Genomic DNA, 22,872 nt, shown 5'->3' on the forward strand with positions numbered 1-22,872 from the left:
TTGTATTTAACACAGAAACTGCAGAATTAAAAATCTAGAGAATTCTATCATTTAATATTAGAAATCTATCTTCGGTGTTCAGAGATATGCAGAGAAAGGGGAATGCAGCAGATTCCTTAACCACAGCCCTGCGTCACAGCACTACAGCCGTTCCCTGTGCCTCCTCCACACTGGGGAACAGTCGTGGGGGTTTGGGGGACTCACTCTGTTCATATCCATTCTTGTAATTTCCTGCTTAGTCTGTGTTTTGTTTCAGAAAACAAAGTCATTCTAGGAGGTTTAAATCTCCCAGAGATTTTAATACTGTGGCTGAATATTAAACTGGTAAACAAGCCTTGGTAATAAGGAAATTCTGATTTTTGCCTTAAGCTATTATTTTTGTGTGAATGAGAAAGAACAGAGAAGTTGGTCTTTTCTCATTAACAACTACAGCAACAACAAAATAGGACAACCCTGACTAATGAAGTATCTGACCTCTAAAACAGGGATCCCCTGGGCCCTGGACAGGTACTGGTCCATAGCCTGTTGGGAACCAGGCCACACAGCAGGCGAGCAGTGAGCCAGCAGGCGAAGCTTCATCTGTGTCTGCAGCCACTCCCCAGCATAAGCATCACTGCCTCAGCTCCCCCTCAGATCGTCAGCATTACGTTCTCATAGGAGCACTGGTACCTGGTGCTAAGAAGGTTGGGGACTGCTGCTCTAGAAGACTACCCTGCTAGAGTGGTTACCCTCGACGGGTAGCAGGATGGGAGCAGAAGGGGGAGTAGAGAGAGTTTATGGGAGGCTAGTTATGATCTTGAACTGGGTATCAGTTACATAACTGTGTTCGGCTGTGAAAATTCATCAAGTTGTAGGCTTATGACTATGAGCATGTTTTTGCATGTATATTATAATTCAACAAAATATTTTTTAAAAGCCTATCTATATATTACATTTCAGTAGTTTTCTTTAACACTATTGTTATGAATGAAAGCAGTTATTACTTAGAGACCTATTCAAATCTATAATTCAATGTAGAAATTGTCCCCTAGCCTCAAAATCCATCAGTGGTAAATTCAAATTTCAAATGCAGTAGAGCCAGCCAAGTTTATGCAAGTGGAATTCTACTACAAGGGAAGCTTGGATGATCTCCCCTTACAAGAGAGTCCATCACTCTTTCTTAAAAATGTTCTCAGTTTGACTAAGTTTCCTAGTATGAATAATCTGGAAATAACACTGCTGGCAACAACACGGAAAAAACGGTTTGGTGTTGTGAAAAAAGCAATACACTATCAGACAGAAGATCCGGGTTCTAGTCCCAGCTTTGCTAATTTCTTAGTACATGATAAACAAATCACTTACATTTTCTTTTCTGTAATTAGAGAACTTTTCTTGACTATTTTGCAGGAAAAATATAAAAAACAAACGAGCAAATAACTGAAAATATGGTAATAACATAAATGCTTCAGTTACTATGTACTGAGATAAATAATAAATTATATAAGAGGAAGCCACGGAGTCAAAAACCCATGTTTAAGCACCTACTCTGTCTGTAAATAGCTGGGGTAATTTAGCCAAGGTTCAATTAACCAAACACTCTGGGGTCCCTTTCCATGTCTGAAGAAACAACGAATGGGAACAGAAGTCCCCTAAGGTCTGCTCCACTTCACAATTCTATGACTTTTAAAAACGAACCTGTTGCCAAAGGTTTTAAATCGATTTTCATTACTACTGGATATTTCTTCAATGAGAACTATTCCTATGAAATTTAAGGTAATATTATGCCAAAGAGACTACTGGAGAGTTAGTCTGCAAACTGTACCTGACAGCACCATCATTTAACTTTCGTTTTTCACTCCTGTCAGCCTCAGAACTTAATGCTCTGTCCATAATCTGATACTCAAATCCTCTAACGAAGTCAAGCGTTCTGCCACCTAATTAATTACAAACACCACTCGAGATCGTACATGTCTCAAGGGCCAAGGGCTGAGACTGTCGTCTATGTTTTTATTTCCTGTAAATTATTAACACAGTGCTAGGTATTAAAGATAAAATAACTATTATTACTTAGTAAAATACAAAAGGAGCCAAACTAAATTTATATTTAGAGACTTAAACCAATAGGTATTTTCTACTAGGTTCAGGGCCTAATGGTTAACCACTGGGAAAAATATCAAGCCTTTCACGGTTCCTCTTCCCCCTAGGTTTATAATTCAGCTAGATAATCAAAAAAGAGAATTAACTAGTACCTGTGAGTGTTACTTCATAAGGGCTAACTAACTCAATGTCTTTAAATTTTATGTGCTTTCAAGTTCCCAGTAGGGAGACCACAGATAGGTCTAGGGAAGACTTACTTAAAAAAAAATGAAACACACACTGAAATAGGTAACTAATATCTGATATGTAGTTTCAATAAAGTTTCTTGGCTTATAGCTAAGAGTCATCTTGCCAGTGTTGTTATTTGTACGGACCCTCCACGGAGCAGGAATTGTGCATGAGAATATGCAGCCGTCACTGTGACATCACCCGACCGTAAACTGCACATACGAATTCCTCTCTTTCAACACACTGGCTGTTAACTACTGTTTATTGAATACTTTCTGCAACCTCAGCATTAAGTCATATTAATAAATCATGATGCTTTCAAGAATATGGTGTCTTTTTTCTAGTCTACATTAACTAGAGGAGAAAAATATAGCGGTATAAATGTGGGCGGAAACATGGGGTCTATCACAGTGGGGATTTGGTGAGGCTATAAAACTCAGAGAAGTCCCTCGGAAGAATTATGAAATCTATCATTCTCATTAGGTAAGTGTCACAGGATTAACAGGATTAACGACACAGGACTCAAGAATGTACCACCCCCTGCCCTTTAATTCCCTTTATTCCCTACCAACAGACTCCAAATAATCTGAGCAGCATCCTTAATTTTGAGGTTCCTACTGAATGTCATTAACTATATACACCACAAACACCTCAATCAACATGCAGAATTGCATGTGGAAAGAGGAATGACGGGCACACGCCCCCTAACCTGCTTCTCCCACCACGACCGTTCAGCTGGGACCCAGGACGCTCACATCTTCAATCGTTTTATTCTCTCACTCCTCACATCTAGTCTGCTACCATGTCAAGCGAAACCCTTAACTCTTGCTTGTTTCCGTTGCCTGTTTCAGGCCCTGATCATCTCTCACTGGAAATAACACCGCGATTCCTTAGATTATGTCTCTGCCACCTCTCTCTCTCCCATCTTCAGTTTGCTATGGTGGAAAACACACAGGCTTGGAATCAGAAAGACCTGCATTCCAATTCTAGTGCAGCCATTCGTTATAGAGTGGCATCGCTAAATCTGTTGGAGCCTTAATTACTTTATCTATAAAAATGATATCTAGTCTACCTTGTTCACGCTGGAGAGAGTTGGTGGTGTGGCATAGTAGAATACTATACTATAATCGCTGAAATCTACACCATAACCACAAATTACCTCTAGATCAGAACCAGAAATTTGACTATTAGAATGCTTTAGTTTGGGCTCTTATTTTTAAAAAGGTGAGGTACCTCATGCCCCAAAGTTCATTCAAAACAATACAGAGCAAGTTGGATATTAAACCTAGAGAGCAGGTTACATTAAGCGTTCTGACGTCCAGATTTCCTCGCCATCTTTAATGGCGCACAGAACACTTACCCACTTGCCACTCAGCCACAGCCAAGGCAGGATGCGCCAGGGAAAACTGACTTAGAGCAAACAGCTTATCCTAAATGTATCTTAAAACTTCATTTATTTTATGATCCCCCACTGTTAAAAAAGTAATATACTTAGAATAGAGCACTAACAATTTTATGAGATTTAGGAAAAAATAAATTTGCCAGGGAACATAAACACTGGCAGCTTAATGTAGTGCTTTACCTAAAGATTATTACAGGCTGTGGGGGTTATAAATTTGAAAGCGCACAAAAAAATTCTTATAAGTTTCTCAGTCAAATAACAGTTTCAACTCTGACACATTCTTCAGGAAAGTGTTAAGACAAGGAATGACAAATTCTCTAATAAATTAGCTTAGACATTCGACTTCTTCAAGGGTACAATAACACCATAATATTCTGTTTCTTCGATTTTTCAGCAGTCGGCTCCAAAAGCACAAAAGAATCTAAGCAATGACTAGAATGAAAACATTCACTGAAAGCAAAACTTCTGCACATTAATCTTCATCTAGACATATATAGATACACACACACACACATAGTGTATGTTATCTCTAAAAATTTTTAAAGTAACAGTTAATTAATAAATAATAAAAATCACCTCATCGCCATTTTGCAACATGGAATGAATGGACCGCAGCATAATTATTAATGAACGTTAACATCACGAAAAGAGACACAACTAGATCTCATGCGCACTGCCAGTTCTGCCCCTCCAAATAGGAGAGAGGGAAGAGAGAAAATAAACCTGAATGTGACCAGGCCTCTAGATCCAACTATCAATTTACAGAAAATATAGAAGACCAAAAAAACCATTCTATCACATACAGGGATGTGATCAGCAAAATCTACACTGTGGGAGACTTGACGTAATGACTTGGTTTCTGCAACACGTAAATTGCAAGGAAGGAAAAAGAGAAAGGGGGGAAGAAGGGAGAGTGAGGGGCCGAGCAAGGCGAGAGATGGAGAAAAACGTGTGAACTAAAAGAAAGCACACCAAATCTTTAATTCTATCAGGCTTACCTTCAGTCACTTTAGATAATTCTGACACTCCTTAAATCTTAGCTCTTAAAATATTTCTTAGATAATATCACAAAATAACTCCTATAGTTTGTTATATACCTCTGGATTAGCACTTAAAACTATTTTTGTAGTTTTTATACCATTGTTTTATTTTTTATTTTTATTTTTTTTAAATCTAGTGGTTCGATCCAAATTCCATTAGTTGTATAAAGGAACAAAATTTTGTACTTACAGTATTAAAAATCACATTTTTAATATCTGTAGTCGATCTCAGCTATCTTTTTTTCCCTACTGCCAACCAAAGTTGCTCTGAAATTTTAAAATCTGCCTGTTTTTCACACTATATCCTACCACAAATTTTTACAATTAAATTTATTGGGGTGACATTGGTTAATAAAATTTATATAGGTTTCATATCTACGATTATATAATCAAACATTTAAATGACTAATTTCTGATGAGTAATAAAAGCTCATCTCTATGTCTCCATAAACATATTTAGAAAAATAAATGTCTAGAAATGATTAAGTAACAGGAAAAATAGTGCATTTTACTTTATTAGGTTGAGGGGAGGTAGAAACCAAGGAATTCAATACTTGGGAAACCATTTTATTAGCACAGAATGTGTTATCTATGACTCAGTCATTTCACATATTTGTTTTGATATGCTGAATTTAAAAGTATATTTATTCAGACAAAAAAAAAAGTGAATACCATTAGAGGTTAAAAAGAGAAAGGAGATATACTTTTTTAGATTTTTTTTTTCATCACACCATAAAAATAGATGCAGAAATATATCCATTATCAGGAAAATAACTAAGAAAAGTTTTGTTTCCCAAACATATTTTTGCCTCATGAAACACTGTAGTAGTTTACTTTATTAGTTTAGTATTTACTATCTACTACATGAAAAGTACCACAAGAAAAACAAAACCACATAGATCCTGCCCTAAACTTTACAGATTTATTCCTACCTTTAATATTTCCTTTATATCATCTTACTAAACTTTAGAAAACTAAAAACTAGTATAGTTTTAGATAAGGTTTTAGTATATTTTCAAATAGATGAATTTTTCTCAGGTGCTGCCAAATGGAGTGGAAATATCTCAAAGAAGCGAGAAGAAAGTAGATTTATGAGATTTACACAAAGAAATTACTACTTCACTGTAATAAGAAATATGGCTCTTAAAAATCTCAAACTGCATTCGTGGGCCTAGAGGAAGCTGTAACATTTGAAAAGTCAGAGCATCAATAGCACGCGCATTCCCTTCAAACCAGCAAACCAAGAAGCCTTGGAGTGTGAGTGGGCTGCCATCGGCTTGTAGACTATTAAAGGACTTTATGGGCATTTCCTTAATTTTATAAAAATGAACAAAATATACTACAATTCTCAGAAAGTTTAATTCACTTGATATTTAAATAAGTGTTCTGATGATGAAAGTCCACTTCTAACACCTGATTACAGTGATTACTGAAGACCTGCAGCATTGAGCAAATCTACACCAAAGATATTTGGGTCCTTTATGAGCAACATATTTCCAAGTATAAGAATGCCTTTGATTAAAAACATCATCATTCATGACATTAAACAGTAATACAGTTTCACTGATATTTTAAAAAAAAATATTATTATTATTTTTGTTCTTGACAAAAGCAGATACAGTATAAGCAGCTCTCTGGCAATAACCAGGCAATAATGACCAGGCACAAACTGTCAGAATCAATTTTTATAGAACGCTAGAATCCAGTGAAAAACTTACAACCAGGGGAAAACTTAATGAAGAAACCTGCTTGCTGCATTGTTTAAGAGAAGGTCATGACATTTTGAGCTGTCCACCTACACCTCCATTCCCCGGACTGGCCGGTGGCAGTGAAGGCGGCAGTGGGTTCCTGGTGCCAGGTGCTAGTGAGAAGCAGCAACACAGACCTGTTCTCGCAGAACGTGGTTGGATGTTTTAACCTGTCTGGCAGCTCCCTGAAGTGAAGGACCAGTGCACCAGCCTGCCTTTGTTTCGCCTAACTTAAAGTGCTCCCAGGGCTGAAGCAACTTCCCAGGTGACATTTGGCAAAAACATTTAAAGGCAAAAGTGCGCGCCATAGCAGCCTGGGGCAAGGGATAACCACCAGGACAGGCTATAAACAGACTGCAAAGCCCAGAAAGGAAGAGGCTGGGGAAGGATAATAAGGGTGTTTACAAACTCCCGTGTATACTGAGCCGAGAAGACCACAGGCATACCTGCTCAGGACACATGCTCAGGAGAGGCCTGAGAAGACCCTGGACTTTCACGTGATGCTCTGCATGAGCAGGGAGCGAGGGGAGGACAATGGTACACCAAGCACTGAAGGAGCGCCCCGAACACAGCTGATTTGTGAAGACTGGGAGGGTATTTTTTTCTCTTTCCTTTTTTTTTTCTCCTTTCTTGGCTCTAGGTATTTTAGGAAACTCTGTCAAAACATTAGCTGACCACTGAGCTAATGGAATACAGACTTCAGTGGCCATACATGAGAAAATACAGACTTTATGAAATTACTTTAGAAAAGTCACTGCAAAACTTACAGTCCATGACAAGCAGCAACAACAAACCCTTGGAAAGGGAGAGAATCTGATTTCACGAGTTGCCAAATCATAATACTCAAAATGTTCAGTTTTCAACAAAAAATTATGAGGCATGCCAAGAAATAAAATACAGCTCACTCACAGGAGAAAAAGAAATTAACAGAATTGGTCCCTGAGGAAGCCCAGGTATTGGACTTAAATAAACTACCATAAATATACTTGAAGAGCTAAAGGAAACCATGGGCAAATAACTAAAGGAAATAGGAGAACAATGTCTCATCAAATTGAGAACATCAATAAAGAAGTAGAAATTATAAAAAGAAACAAAAAGAAATTATAAAACTGAAAAGTACAGTAAGTAAAATAAAAAATTCACTAGAGGTAGAGTTCAACAGCAGAAGTGAGCAGACAGAAGAATAAAAATTAGGTTACTTGAGAACTAAGGTTAGGTTAATTGAGATTATCCAGACTGAGAAGCAGGAAGAGAAAAGAATGAAGAAAAATGAACAGGGTCTATAGGATCTGTGGGACACCATTAAACATACCAACGTATGCATAAGGGAGTTTCAGAGGGAGAGGAAGGGGAGAGAGGGGCAAAAAGAACATTTAAAGAATGGCCAGAAACATTCCAAATTTTGATGGAAGAGTAGAAACTTAGCAAATTCCAAGTGGGACAAACTCAAAGAGATCAGTGAACAAAAATGACAAAGACTAACTACATTCTAGTATGAGACAGACGGTAAGCAATAAAGTCAGTTAAAAGGTGAAGTACTAAGGAGAACAAAAATAGTAAACCAAATACGGGGTACTGGAAGAGCCGGGAGGGCACCCTGCAGTTATTCATTAGGGCAGTCAGGGTGCACTTCGGTGATAAGGTGCTATTTAAGAAAAGAAAGAAAAGCAGTGATAGAGGGAGCCAAGTGGGTAGCTGGAGGAGTGGTGTATTATTAGGCAGAGGAAACAGTTCATACAATGGCCTTTTGGTGGAACAATGTTCGCCATGTTTGAGGAGCAGCAAAGAAGCCAACGGTCTGAGTGTAATGGAGAAAGGAAAGAGTACAAACAGGGCCAGATCATGCAGGGCTTCAGAGGAACTTTGGCTTTTACTGTAAGTCAAATCGAGGGCCACTAGGGGAAATAAAATATGGCGCACTCACGGGAAAATGATGATGAGCAAAGAAATGATATAATCTGATGCGTTTAAAAAAGGGTCATTTTGAAAAAAAAAGGGGGGGTCATTTTGGCTATTCTATTGAGAATAGAGGAAAAAGGTAGAAGAAAGACCAGTGAAGAGGCTACCTCAGAAATGCAGCCACGATACAGTGGTGACATGGATATGGTGGTAATAGTGGATGTTGAAGGAAAAAAGTTTGAGTTTGGTTATATATATTGAAGGCAGAACTAGCAAGATTTCCTGATGGATAAAACATAGGTTGTGAGAGGAGACTGGGAGGCTGCACCTGTCTTTAATCGACATAAAGAAACCAACAGAACAGATTTGGAGGGAGAGAGCAGAAGTTCAGTTTTGGACATTTTGAGTTTGAGATTTTTCTTTTTGGCATCTAAGGGAAATACTGAGTAGGAAATTGAACATAAGAGTCTGGAGTTTGAAGAAAAGGTCTAGGCTACACATACAAATTTGGGAGTTACTATATATAGAGAGAGTATTTAAAGCCATAAATGTGTACGGGATCGCCAAGGGCAAGTGCAAGAGAGGTCCACAAACGAGTGTCAGAGCAGGTTACAGCAACCTTTTTACAAATGCAGAGAGCTTAAAACTCAGAAATTGGTTTGTCTGCAGTCTTCTAATCTTTAGGTGTGTTGCTTTTCTCATTTCATGACCACAGAAGAATAGTCATTAGGCTGGAGAAGTGTTTTAGGAGCTTTCTTCAGCAAGTCGATGGAAACCATACCATAGGGTGAATGAAAGAACATCGTGAAGAGGAAGAGGAAGTTAACATAGGACAGGAAATGGTGTGTGTGTGTGGGGGGGGGTCTGAATATTAAGATGGCAAAATCAGAGAATAGATTCTATAAGACAGACAGAGAACCAGGATGGTCTCTGAAGACAAGAAAAGATACAAGTTTTAAGGAGAAAAGCTTAGTCAATGGTGCCAAATATCGCACAAACAAAATCAATAACTGGTGTTTTTTAGGGGCTTTCTAAGAGTTGTTTTAGTAGAATTTTGGGGATAAAAAACTGATAAGGGTTACAGACTAGGTGGGGAGTAAGAAAAGGATAGGCAATTCTTTAAAGAAGTTTGATAACAATGGAAAGAGACTTAAGGGATAAGGAAAGGTTTTATTTTTCATTAATTGGAAACCTGAGCATGACCGCAAGAAAGAAGTTAGAGCTGAGGAATTGAATATTCAAGGCATGGATTTTTTTGTGTGAAAAAGAAGATAATTTATTTAGCAAGACTGCAAAGAATATAATAGAGCTGGAATCAAAAACTTGTGAGGAAGTTAGCTTTGGAAAAGGGGAATGACAACATGATTCCAAAGAACAGAAAGAATGAAAATGAAGACATTTTGAGAAGAAAGGTGAAATGCAATAGAGCTTTCAAATTGGTCTTTCCTTAAAATAAGAAGTAAATTTAGTCATCACTGGAAAATGAGTGAAGGAGTCTAAGAAAATCAGATTAAGTTTGGAATAGCTATTCTTATAGTTTTAGCTCTTTGGCTGATATTGCATCAAAGAGAATGAAAAAGAAAGGAAAAAAAAAAAAGCCAAAAAAATATTTAAGCTGCACTGTGGGCCCTGCTGAAGTGAGCTAGTCTTAGCTCTACCGTGTCTCTGTTATAATTATCAATGTACTTATTTATATCCCCACAAGATTATAAATTACATAAGAACAGAAAATTGTTTCTTGTTCATCACTTTATTCCACAAGTAAATAGAACTCAACAAATACTTCACAAATGAATGAATATGTAATGGACATGATCCAAATATTGTTAAAAATTTCTTAACGGCTGCTGTTTGATAGATAAGACTGAGAGGTAAAAAATGCCCTTGGATGATATTTAAGTTGTCTTCCTAGGCCTAGAGAAGATATTACACTGCCCTTTTAAGTCAACGATAGAATTGGTTTAAATAAATTTAAAAGGCATTGAGGATAAAATTCAGTATTTTAGAAAGAATGCACCAATCAGGTGTTTTGGTTATGGTCAGATTAGAGTCTGAATCTGACCTGTAGGCTACTTTAATAAGAATTAATTTATTTGAAGTTCTTGGTAAATGACATTCTACATAAACGAAGTTTTCAGATATTTGAAATGTCATTCTACCATTAAGAATCATACTTTTGTTATTTATATTATTTTAAAAGAAAATCTTTCAAAAAAATGCACGTCACATATTCCTGCATCCAAAACGAAGCTCAATAAAGATGATTAACCTTTCCTTGAAAATGCGGGAGTAACCACGATGCTATCAATTGCAACACATTAGTTGTGGATGCTGAGTTAGATGAGAGCTATGAGCCTCTATTGTGAGTACACCTATGCTTTTTAATTCCTGTCTCTTCAGTTGATTCTGTTTTCTATTATCAAAGTGCTTGTCCACCTTCCAATTTGTTACTCCGCTCTGGAGTAGGCAGGGAAATAGGTGTTAAACTGTCTCAAGAGTAAACGTATCACCGAATATTTTCTTGCACTATTTAGATTTGCTACCATGTGCAAATGTTATTTTCATTGAAGAGGAGAAGACATAGTTTTGAAACGGTGTGTGTGTAGAGCAAAAAAAATCTGGAGTGGAGACTTACAGGCTGCCTTCTATCTAATATGCATGAGGTTTTAGAGCACAGGCTTAGTTATCTGCCATCTGAGATATTTGTCTGCCCTTTTATTTCTTTTTCTTTTTTTATTATTATTTTTTTATTATTATTTAGCTTTCGTCCTGATTCTCATCTATGCTTCTAATAAGGTTGTTAAAATAAGTAGTTGTTCTAACTAGTTATGTTTCTTAGCCATTAAACTAATTTCAAAATACAAAAATAAATCTAATGAGTACCACTTTTAACTACTTTAAGATTTTTTTTAAAAAGTGAGTGAATGGGGGTGAGAAGGGTTACTATTGGCAAAATATTAAAATCCTATGGTTAGTATTTTGTAATATAGTTAATGTATATTTTTAAAAATTTTTATCTATAAACACAAATCAATGAAGGTTTATTTCATACAAGTCTTTTCATTGACTATAATGGTGCTGCTATTTTCAATATGATCTTGTTTGTTTTGCAGACCCCTATCTGTCTGCATAAGCTGACACTAAATTCTGATTTCATAAAAGCAATATTTTAAAATATTTCCATATTTTTAAAGAGAAATTCTGGCACATTAAAATTCATCTGGTTGTTGAGTATTATTTTATTTGTTTTCACCCAAAATTCTTAGCAAATATTTTTTCTAAAATACTGAATTTTGAGTTAAAACGCTGAATAATATCTGAAGTGCTTAGTGGAACTGAAATGAACCAAATATTTTCCAATCATTTTCACACAAGCTAAGAAATATAAATTTGAAACAGAAAAAGGGTACAAATGCTACTGGTGACCTAGAAGTAATTAAATAATTTGAATATATGAGTGATCTATGGTAATCTTTAAAAAGGAAACTGTGAGAATGCTGAAGTTCTAGTACTAAGCTAGTCTAACAGTTTAGAGAAAACTTAGATAACATAGCTTTTAAGATTTTTATACGAATTTTCTAAAATAAGGCAGAAATATATTTTCATTACATATTATATACTTTCTCCAATAACCCTGTGGAAAAAAACTGCCATTGAACCAACTCCTAAATTCAGGGGCCATCTGTTTAAAAACGAGCAATGAAAAAATTTCTGCTAAAACCTATGTATACATGCAGAATTCAGACCGTTCTGTGCTCTTCTATATAAGGCTGCAACCAGAGCGAATTAGTTATGTTCCACAGCAAAGGCACAAAAGCCAGATAAGAATCTTGTTTCACTGCTAAATATTAGAACTCCGAAAATCCCTATAAGGCTCACAGGGCAGAATCTTCACAAAATGAAAGCTCTAAAATCTCTAGACTGTATCTTATTTTTTCTCAAATGGGTAAAACAGCTAAAAGGACAGAGTTCATTACAATCCCCCTGGTATTAAAGAGAGCTCTTAAGACTATAACTTGAATAAGGGTCACGAACTGGTTCAGCATATTTCACTAGTGGTTTTATGAATTATAATGAATGATGCTACACTCTAAAAATGAATGTATCAAAGAGGAAATAACCTCCTTGGCATGCTTACAGCTATACAACACATTAGTTTCATTACTTTCAAGTGCCAGGGCTGGAGGCTCAGAATAAGTCAATGGGAAGAGGACTTCGGTCACAGCAGCAAGCAGGTCTACTACGCAGATGAGGGAAACAAGCAAATAAGACGTAAGTAACAAATAAATAGAATTAATCTAAAGGTATTTTTTCTTTCTTCAAAAATTCTGCTATCATAATCTTTCATTTCTATTTAGTGGTTTAAAAACCAAAATGAAAAATTTACCAATGTTAAAGGGGAAATTTTTAATATGGGATTTATAGATTTCATGAATAAATGGTTTAATCTTCCTCTTAGTGCCCCCTCCTTCCCAAGGAAACTGGGAAAGATAAAGAAAAAAAATTACTACACAAACAAAAAACTGGTTCAAATCTGGCATAAAGTGATAAATTTGGAATACCTGTTGTAGAAACATGCTTTCTACTAAAAACAATTATTTGGATCCTAGTAATACCTACTTTTTCCCCCTTCTTTCAAACTAAAGGCATCCTAAAATGTTTTATTAAAATGGCTTTATATCTGTATTAAGATAAACCTGGTAAAACAAAACCCAATTACAAATAAGGGTTGCTAGCTGGTAAACCATTTGTTCAGATCTTAGGTGGGCTGGGAGCGTTTCTAGGTGTGTGGCCAGTGTGTACCAAAAAGTCCTATGCAGAACTATTTAGCACTTTGATGTTTCTAAAGTAAAGGTAAAAAGATATTCAAGGGCCAAGAAACGTCTCATGTCTGTTTCATTAATGGAGATATATCAGGAATATGTTCATGGGAACTGGCTGCACTCTCACAAAGGCAGAAGAAATCCATTGAGAAGGCAGAGACTACTAATTCCAATTGTTTTTAAAATTATTTTTGAAAATAAATAAAACAATGCAATCCACGTATTTCATATTAAGGGGAATTCTCTGGCATTCAAATTCGGACACAACTCTACCACTATAAAAAAAAAATGAGAAACTAATAAAATAGTCTTTTTTTTACAGCTATCGGATTCTTTCACCAGGTCATCTGAAATCTGAGCCTCTGCAGAATACACAACACTGGTCCTTCCTTACCTACAGACATGGACGGATGCATGTATGCTCTCATTTCAGAGAATCTGAGATTTTTTTTAAAAGGAAAGAGCCAACTTTGGCTTTGAGTATTTGGCATGGGTACAATGCCTTAAAAAAGCAGATGACCAGCTTAGTTACTGATCATGCTGACCAATGTCTGGAATCGGATCAAATCGCAGAAAAACGGCGAATGGCTTTCTTCTATCGAATATCTGAACAAAGCACAATTCCTGAGCACATTTTGCAGAGCTCATTTGATCACTTAATCTCTTCTAACTGGTCTGGATTACAGACAGGATCGATACCAGAGGACATGAAACAGACTGGCGAGGAACAGGGGAATAAACCGCGCTGGGCAGCTCTTCTGATGCTCGTGGTGATAATACCCACAATTGGTGGAAACATCCTTGTTATTCTAGCCGTTTCACTGGAGAAAAAGCTGCAATATGCTACCAATTATTTTCTAATGTCCCTGGCAGTGGCTGATTTGCTGGTTGGATTGTTTGTGATGCCGATTGCCCTCTTGACAATAATGTTTGGTAAGTATTTCACTTTGTTCCCTGTCATCAAATCACAGAAGTATGATATATTACCAGAGAAATGAATGCACATTTAATCTTTAAAGATGGACCTGGACTATTTAAACGCAACAGTGAGTAAAGAGTTCATTTTTCATCATGTTCTATGGTTTAGAGTTAAAGAGCAAAATATAATTTCGTAGAAACAATTCTATTTCCTTCTCATCCATCTAATAAAATAATTTAAAAAGCCATCCAAGTTAGCAATATTCATAGATTCTGTATACATTACCTAAAAATATAGTGAAGAACAGACCTATATTTTAACTTTCCCATTAATATTTTCTTTTGGCAAAGCAATAGCTAGGACACTTCTGTAACGGTTATGTGCTAGGTTAATTATTAATGATAAGGTCTTTGAATCACTAAATTGCAATTTAAATCACTAAACTCCAATTTTAAATTGGAATTGTTCTAAAATTCTTGTTTTAGCCCTTTATAGTTTGTGTTCTTTTGGCTTAAACCCAATTCTTACACATGTGTCATTTTAAGAAAAAATTATGTTTAGTTGCTGAAGGAAATGGTCTGGCTCAGAGCATCTCAAGAGATGATCCATCTGTTTAATTTTCATGATTTCTGACCACCCATGTCCTTGATATATGTAAGAGGAATCAGACTTGCAGTTATTAAATAAGTGACCAATACCTGAGTTATTACAATAAAAAAACATAGTTTGAAATACAAATTTTAGTTTGTTCTAATAAAAAAGACATTAAAATAATGTCTGTAGTTTCTGTCCCATGCACATATCTTAGCTACAGAAAGAGTACACACGAATAAATTTGCTGATGACTTATGAGGGTTCCTAAGAGGCCAAGAGCACAAAGAGGATATTTAACTTATTTGATGCTTGACACAACTGATATTCTATTCATTAAATACTTAAGAAAAATGATTATTTATAGCAGGGTTTCTTTGAATTATGTTTACATGGTGAAGATAGAAATACTATGGTTACTACAAGTAAAATTTATTTAACCAGAATGCATATTAGGAGGTGAAAAAAACTACCATTCAACTCTTATATTTAGGTTGAAATGTTATATTTTTATAAGTAATTTTAGAAATATCTAAAATTAAGCACTTGATCCTCCAAATATAACTGAATGGTGATGGATTGAAACTTCCCATTCTAAATCAAGATTTAAATTCTGTGGCAGAGCAAGCAGTAATAAATAAGGTTCTACTGGCTTAATACACTCTGATCATTAATACCTTCTATCTATTCTCCCTTTTAAAAATGTATAAACTTTTGAATAATCTAGTGCTTCTCATAACCAAAAATAAATGGATGCTACACTAGAACTCTCATATATGTATAAAAAGCATAGTTAAAATTCACCTTTAGTAAAAAGGCATACTTTCACGACAAATTAAAAGTTAAAACATGTTTTCGAGCCCTTCTTGAAGTACAGCTTTAAGGTCAACTGCACGCAGGCGCGCTTGCTACCGCAGGCAGGAAGATACACACACTGATTTTATACTGGGGACATGGCCGATTGTTTCTAAGCAGGAATGTTTTAACAGCCAAGCTAGTTGGCTAGTTTCTGTCAAACAATACCAGTACATTTATGAGTGCTTTCTCCATGCCAGAGATGGTTTAAAAACGTTACACGTATTATTCCATTTACTCTTCAAAGCAACTCTATAAAAATAGTATTATTATCATCATCATTTTATAAAAGGGCATAAAAATAAATGGCAGAGACATAATTTGAACCCAAGAGAACTGACTTAAAATTCACACTTAGTCTCTATTACTCTTTCCCAAATGAAATGAGAAATTATTCCAACCAAAAAAGTTAAGTATGACAAACAGCCAACATTTATATCTTAAATAATTCTAACAAAATGGCCAAAAAAATTTTCTCTATGGACAAAGGCAGAACCCAACAATGTTTAAAGCTCTATTTCATAATACATGATACAGAATAACTGGGTCTTAGTCAATATTGTATGAATTCTTTGGAGGACTGCCAGACCTCTTATCTGAAGAAGATATCAGACTTAGGCCCATGTATGAAGTTGCTGAACCTTGCCTGGGAGACAAACAGAAACACACATAACTGAATGACAATTCTACCACCCGTTATGCATAGGTGTATTTAAAGCATATAAGGCTTCATCTTAAACAGGAAAAAATTGTGCTACTAATACTTTAAGGTAAATAATAAACTGTCTATAAACCAAGACTCATCTAAGCCTTGTTTTGCTTCTATAATGATCAGTCTGTAATTATTGCGGGTATCCTTAGAAATGCTATTATTCAAATCTTATTGAAATTAAATTCTTCTTTGAATTTGGAACTGGGTGGAGGAAAGAGGTAGAAAATGGGATTTGTTTTTCAGAGAAATTTGGTGTGCTTTCTTTTTGAGGACAACAAATGCTACATAATTTTAATGTTTTCTCACTTCTGTATTAGCTTTTAAAAAGGTTAAATTTAGAGCCCCAGAATAGCAGAATTTAGTTCAAGTATATGATAACTTATTTCCCTCAGACTACCTCTTAGATATACTTTTTTTTAATGTAAATCTGTAACTTCCATTTTAAATAATATATTAAGTTCTTTTGGAAATAAATGCTTAAAACAGAGTGAAACTCCTAATAAAAACAACAAATAAAGTTTTGGAATAGTTAACCTATCTCACCATACCAACTTAACCTTTTACAGTTACTCTCAATAGTAAGAAACTTTTCTGACCTTGAGCCTATCAAATTAACATTAACTGAAAAGATAATTTTAGAATAAAAGTACTTAGACTAGGAAACTCCCTTTGTAAACTGAGAATGTTTAGAATTGTTTTTAAATAGTATAAACTCTTAGATTACCTGAATCTAGTTAAATAAGTTAAGTACTATGTCTAATCCAGAGGTTTTCTTTTTTAACTAAAGGTCTGTATCGTTTATTATACTTCCAGTGACCGGAGTGAATAACGGGATATGGAAGGATAATAATCCACTTTTCCTCAGGATAACCCGAAACCATTCCTTATGCTTGCAAACTATATTCAAGAACTATTTCTGTCAAAAAAAAAAAAAAAATCCACAAAACATCCTCAAATCATTTCACCAAATGAGTTTGCTGTAAACAAGGTTTATACCAAATCCCTGGCCTCAATGAGATTCCTGTTCTAATACTCCTTTTGCACATTAAATCGCTTCCTCCACATGGTAAAATGTTTTCTTCCTACACAACAGCAGTTGAAAAATAAAATTTACTGGAATAGCAAGGCTGAGTTCTAGGTGCAACACCGTGTAAAATTTTAAAAGATCACAAAAGGAACAAAATGGGCATAGGCCAAAATAATGCTAAACTACTGCTGACTTGGAAAAAGGGTTACAATCATTATACAGAAAATGTATTTAAAAGATATCACTTATGGAAATATATTTAATATTACTGATTCCATTATCTGAAGTTAAGCATTAGCTTGTGGAGGTCGAGTCTTAACATTTCAGATGAATAACAAAAAGGTTAAAAAATATGTATCTCTTTAAAGAGAAACTGCAGATTGAAGGTTGCCATTTTGCAGAAGATATGTTTCTGTTCTGTTTTCCTTTCTTTCAGAGGCTATGTGGCCCCTCCCACTGGTTCTATGCCCTGCCTGGTTATTTCTGGATGTTCTTTTTTCTACTGCATCCATTATGCATCTCTGCGCCATTTCAGTGGATCGTTATATAGCCATCAAAAAGCCAATCCAGGCCAATCAATGTAACTCACGAGCCACAGCGTTCATCAAGATCACAGTGGTGTGGTTAATTTCAATAGGTATGTGGGGAACGTCAGGGTGTGGGGAGGTGTATACAGCCTTTGGTTCCACTTGGCCAGGAGAATTCCAGGCCTGGTAGGCCACGAAACTCAGCACAGGAGGTCAAGGCAGTTTACTGATAAACCAACACAAGCTCCTTATGCCATTTCTTTCATCATAAAGCTCCTAAACCATACTATCAGCAAAAAATGTGAAAAAGCAGAAAGAACCATCTTCATAGTGTGTACTGAGATATCTTCCTACTTTGATTTTAACACGCATAAAGACTAAGCCTGAAAAGTTTTCATACTGGTCAACAGACCATTAAGATCTAGGTAGCACACAGAATCCCATAATAATATTAAAATAATAAAAAAAGAAATGCATCTTAAATCACATCTAAGAAGATAAATAGGAAAAGAAAAAAAAAACAAACATTTTGTATGCAGGTATCAAAGATCATAAATTCATCTTGGAAGCAAATATGTCTTCATACTAAAGGTATTAAGTGCTTAAGTGCTTTCAAAATGTTTAATTAGAAGTTTTAAGAGAGATATAAATGATGTTCAGAAATAATTTAGAGAAAAAAATCATATTTCTTCTAAATTGTTAATGACTCTGGGCCTATCTTTAATATGCAGACGGCTGCTATAATACAGTATCTTAGCATGAAGTAGAGCATAAATAACTCGAATCTCTTATAAGTTAGTATCAGAAAAACAGATTCGCAACTACTATGATCACTCATAGTCTGACCAGCAGATTCACTTCTTCATAGTAAAAAAAATATTCAAAGAGGAAAAAAAAAAATCAAGAGAGCCCTAGAAGGCTAAAAGGAAAGCAAGAAAAAGATGTGGCTTCCCTCTAATCAGTATAAGAACACAAGGGCAAAAATAACAAGACACTGAAATTGACCTTTATATTCCTGAAATGATACCAGGGCCAAAACTCTTGAAAAGTCTGGAGGTAAAAGTAAGGGGTGTTACTACTGTGGCTTGGGAAGAAAGAAAGTGGGGTCAAGGAAAAGTCTATTCGGAATGGAGAGATTTTCAAACAGCGAGAGGAGGCTAGTTTGGGAAGCAGAGGCTGACTGATAGAGCGGAAGAGGCCACCCAAAAGAAGCTGCAGAAAGGGCATGGAAGACAGTGGGTAACAATCACCAAAGTTTAAAGTGGAGAGGAACTTACTTTTGGTAAGTTCACTGCAATGGGGAAGAGAAAAAGGGAGATAGTGATGGGGTACGGTGGGGAGAACAGGCAATGGCAGGGAGAAAACAGGAGAAATGGATCTTTAAGAACTAAAAAATCAGAAAGTGTGAAATGTGATTAAGCCAACAAATAAATAGCCTGTTGGCAGATATGGTACCTCAATTAAGGCTAGATAACATAAATTTATAAATTGATCAATTTTTTATCGAATACCTATTATGTGCTGGGTACTAAGAATACAAGGATGAATAAAAAAAATTTTTTTGCACTCAAGAAAGGCAAATATATAAATTAGACTAATACTAAGTTTAAGAATGCAGGAATAAAAGAATAAAAAGGTGACCTCAGATTTATAGCTTTGGAAAGGATCTCACAGGTCTGTTTCCTTTTAGAGATGAGAAAAAAAAACCCTAGGGGTTTTAAAATAGTTGGCTTAAAGACTCTTACAGTTTTTCAGTACCAAAGCCAAGTTCAGCGATCTTTCCATCACCCTTTGTCTTGCAGACCAATGACAATTTAGCAATTTTATTTAAAAAAAAAAAAAAAAAGCCGAGAATGGGGTTTGTTCAGTTTTTAAATTCATCAAAGTGCTGAAAAGAGCTCACTTTCTTCTTCTGGATTTATAGTTATCCTAGATAACACCTGGCAACAGTAAGGTATGAAAGGAAATTAAGGTAAGGATATACAAAAATAGCAGTGAAAACTGAAATGTTACTGACCAACAGCTGGTTGAGAAGGTAATATGAGCCTTGATGGAATTAATGGAATGTGAAAACAGAGAAAAATGGACTAGAGGTCAAAATGACAGTAAAGAGTTCTATAGAAATGAAGAGTAGTAGCAGGACAAGAAAGGGAAATATCAGAGTTCACGATTTTAGAGGATAGTTTTAAGTGAATTTATAATGGATGGCTTCGGGAATCCATATAATCATAGAGTTGAGGAGTTCAAGAAATAAGAAGTTAAGGTGTCAAGAGGGTCATTAGTAGGACGAAATCATGGAAGATGACAGCAATGGAACAGTGCAGAGGAGGACTATAGCGAGGTGCTACTAAGCAACATGGGCAACCGGCCTGGAGGCTGGCCGATGGTAGAAGTAGATTAAATAGACTTTAACAGGGGAAGTGTTTTGGGGGAAAGAACAATGGAATGATTATCTGGAATTAAGAGGGTAGAGCAAGAGTCAGCCAACTTTTTCTGTAAAGGGCAAGATAGTAAATATTTTGGGATTGCAGGCTCTATATGGTTTCTGTTACAACTACTCAACTCTGCAGTAGAACAAAAGCAACCATTGAGAACACACTAACACAGGAGTATGGCCGTGTTCCAGTAAAATTTTATTTACAAGAACAGAAGGCAGGCCAGATTTAGCCCTCAAGTTGTTGTTTGCTGACCCCTAGTGTAGAACAGAAAGTGTACAGAAATCTTTCTGGTGGTGTTCCTGGGGAAAAGCAGAAAAAGCAGTGGCCTCCACTACAAAGGGTCTGAGGAGAACATTCTTGTCAAGGACTCCTGAGCTACCATAAAAAGGCCGTGTAGATAACGAAGTACTTTTAGATTCATAAAACAACACAAGGATTCTATAAGTTTCTAAAGATTAATTCAGACTTATTTTTAAATACCTGCTATTTCAAAGGGAAAGGATTTAGGCTAACTCTTGTGTTACTTATCTTCCTAGTAAGCTACCTCACTCACTCAGCGAGATCATATTTAAATATTTACTTCATGGTATTTAAAATATTAGAAAGTTAGTATGAGGAATTCAGTCTTGAAAATATATTTCATGATTCACATGCTCTCAAAATTGTAAGTAGCATTAACACGAACCTCTTCGTTTTCCCTAAGAAGGAAAAGATTAAAAGACATTCATAAACATCAAAAGATAAAACTGTCAAATGAAACTATGTAACCTCTCAGATAATAGCTATCTACTCAGAATTAAGATATTGCACAAATGTACTCTGAAGTCTCTTAGATCAACTATACTGGATATAAAGATAAAGCAGATTCTCTTATGAATTCCTTTTCCTTAACCTGGGATAGATCAAGACACAAAAACAGATTATGGGAAATGGAGAATAAATGAATACACGCTCTGCCATTTCATGAATATACTAGTTTCAGGGAAGCCTTAATTACAAACCTGAAATTACTAACAGATTGCTGTTTAAAAACAGCAGGTATGCCTAATTATGCTCTATTTGCCAAATATTCCTTCCACTGATTAAGTGCTAAGACAGATTCTGCATTGTGGGTACCAGGAATTACAATACACTAACCATATAAAGTCACTAAAATAACTCTTAAAGGACCTAATCTAAGAGTCGAAGGTCATAAAATTAACTCAGTTTGTCCTGTTTCCTCCTCCTTAGGCATTGCGCTTCCAGTCCCTATTAAAGGGATAGGAACTGACGTGGGAAACTCAAATAACGTCACTTGTGGGCTGACCAAAGAACGTTTCGGCAATTTCATGCTCTTTGGCTCACTAGTTTCCTTCTTTATACCTCTGGCAATCATGATTGTCACCTACTTTCTCACCATCCATACTTTACAAAAGAAAGCTTACTTGGTCAAAAACAAGCCACCTCAATGCTTAACATGGCTGACTGTGTCTACAGTGTTCCAAAAGGATGAAACACCTTGCTCATCGCCTGAAAAGGTGGCAATGCTGAACGGTTCTCACAAGGACAAAATTCTGCCCAACCCAAGAGGTGACATACTTATGCGAAGAATGTCTACAGTAGGAAAAAAGTCACTGCAGACCATTTCCAATGAACAAAGAGCCTCCAAGGTTCTAGGAATTGTGTTTTTCCTCTTTTTGCTGATGTGGTGCCCCTTTTTTATTACAAATGTAACTTTAGTTTTATGTGATTCCTGCAACCAGACTACTCTCACAATGCTCCTGGAGATATTCGTGTGGATAGGCTACGTTTCTTCAGGGGTGAATCCTCTGGTCTACACTCTCTTCAACAAGACATTCAGGGACGCATTTGGCCGATACATCACCTGTAATTACCGGGCCACGAGATCAGTAAAAACTCTTCAAAAATGCGCCAGTAATATCTACTTCCGGAATCAAATGGCAGAGAACTCTAAGTTTTTCATAAAACATGGAAGGAGAAATGGGATTAATCCTGCCATGTACCAGAGCCCAATGAGGCTCCGAAGTTCAACCATGCAGTCTTCTTCAATCATTCTACTAGACACACTCCTTCTTACCGAAAATGAAGGTGACAAAACTGAAGAGCAAGTCAGTTATGTATAGAAGGAATGGCACAGTTTTCATTAACTAATATAAAGATGAATAAGATGATGAAGATATAAGTGTACCAAGAATTATATAAAGAACTTACGTATCAAATCATCTCTTTAAACTAAGAGTTATGTATTAAGATTGCCCAATTTTGTTTATTTGTAAAAAATTACTCAATGAACAAAGTCATTTTGTACAGCTACAAATTAAAACAATCCAGCACTGTGGTTAAATGTTAAGGTGGTCAAATGAAATAAAATTAAATACATCAATAAACTTTAGGCTTAAAAAAAAAACCAATGTCATCATATGAATCTATTTAGTTCCAAATAGTATGCAAAGCTATGTTGCGAATAAAACAAACAAATACTAATCTTTTCTTTGACACCTTAAAAGCGTAAGGCATAACACAGAACAGTGATAGGAACAGAGGACTAAAGTACATAAAATAACGATCACACTGGAGACACAGTCTG

At 35.8% G+C, this 22,872-nt stretch overlaps 2 protein-coding genes across 3 annotated transcripts in view; one reads left to right on the forward strand and one right to left on the reverse strand.

Moving 5' to 3' along the window:
• PSMD1 (proteasome 26S subunit, non-ATPase 1) overlaps positions 1–22,872 on the reverse strand; it is an 81,135-nt gene that overhangs the window by 31,956 nt on the left and 26,307 nt on the right. The window lies entirely within an intron of this gene.
• Positions 13,774–22,682, forward strand: HTR2B (5-hydroxytryptamine receptor 2B). Its single transcript, XM_016134693.2, has 3 exons — positions 13,774–14,149; positions 17,757–17,957; positions 21,516–22,682. Exons 1-3 carry the CDS (start codon positions 13,801–13,803, stop codon positions 22,406–22,408), a joined length of 1,443 nt encoding a protein of 480 aa, XP_015990179.2. The 5' UTR covers positions 13,774–13,800; the 3' UTR covers positions 22,409–22,682.

Source organism: Rousettus aegyptiacus, unplaced genomic scaffold, assembly GCF_014176215.1.
Source record: "Rousettus aegyptiacus isolate mRouAeg1 unplaced genomic scaffold, mRouAeg1.p scaffold_m13_p_2, whole genome shotgun sequence".
Lineage (NCBI taxonomy): Eukaryota > Metazoa > Chordata > Mammalia > Chiroptera > Pteropodidae > Rousettus > Rousettus aegyptiacus.

Excerpts from the sequence above, each read along its gene's own strand:
- HTR2B (XM_016134693.2), top strand. The coding sequence starts at position 13,801 with ATGGCTTTCTTCTATCGAATATCTGAACAAAGCACAATTCCTGAGCAC. Across the intron at positions 14,150-17,756 it reads CCTCTTGACAATAATGTTTG|AGGCTATGTGGCCCCTCCCA; the intron begins GTAAGTATTTCA and ends CCTTTCTTTCAG. Across the intron at positions 17,958-21,515 it reads GGTGTGGTTAATTTCAATAG|GCATTGCGCTTCCAGTCCCT; the intron begins GTATGTGGGGAA and ends CCTCCTCCTTAG.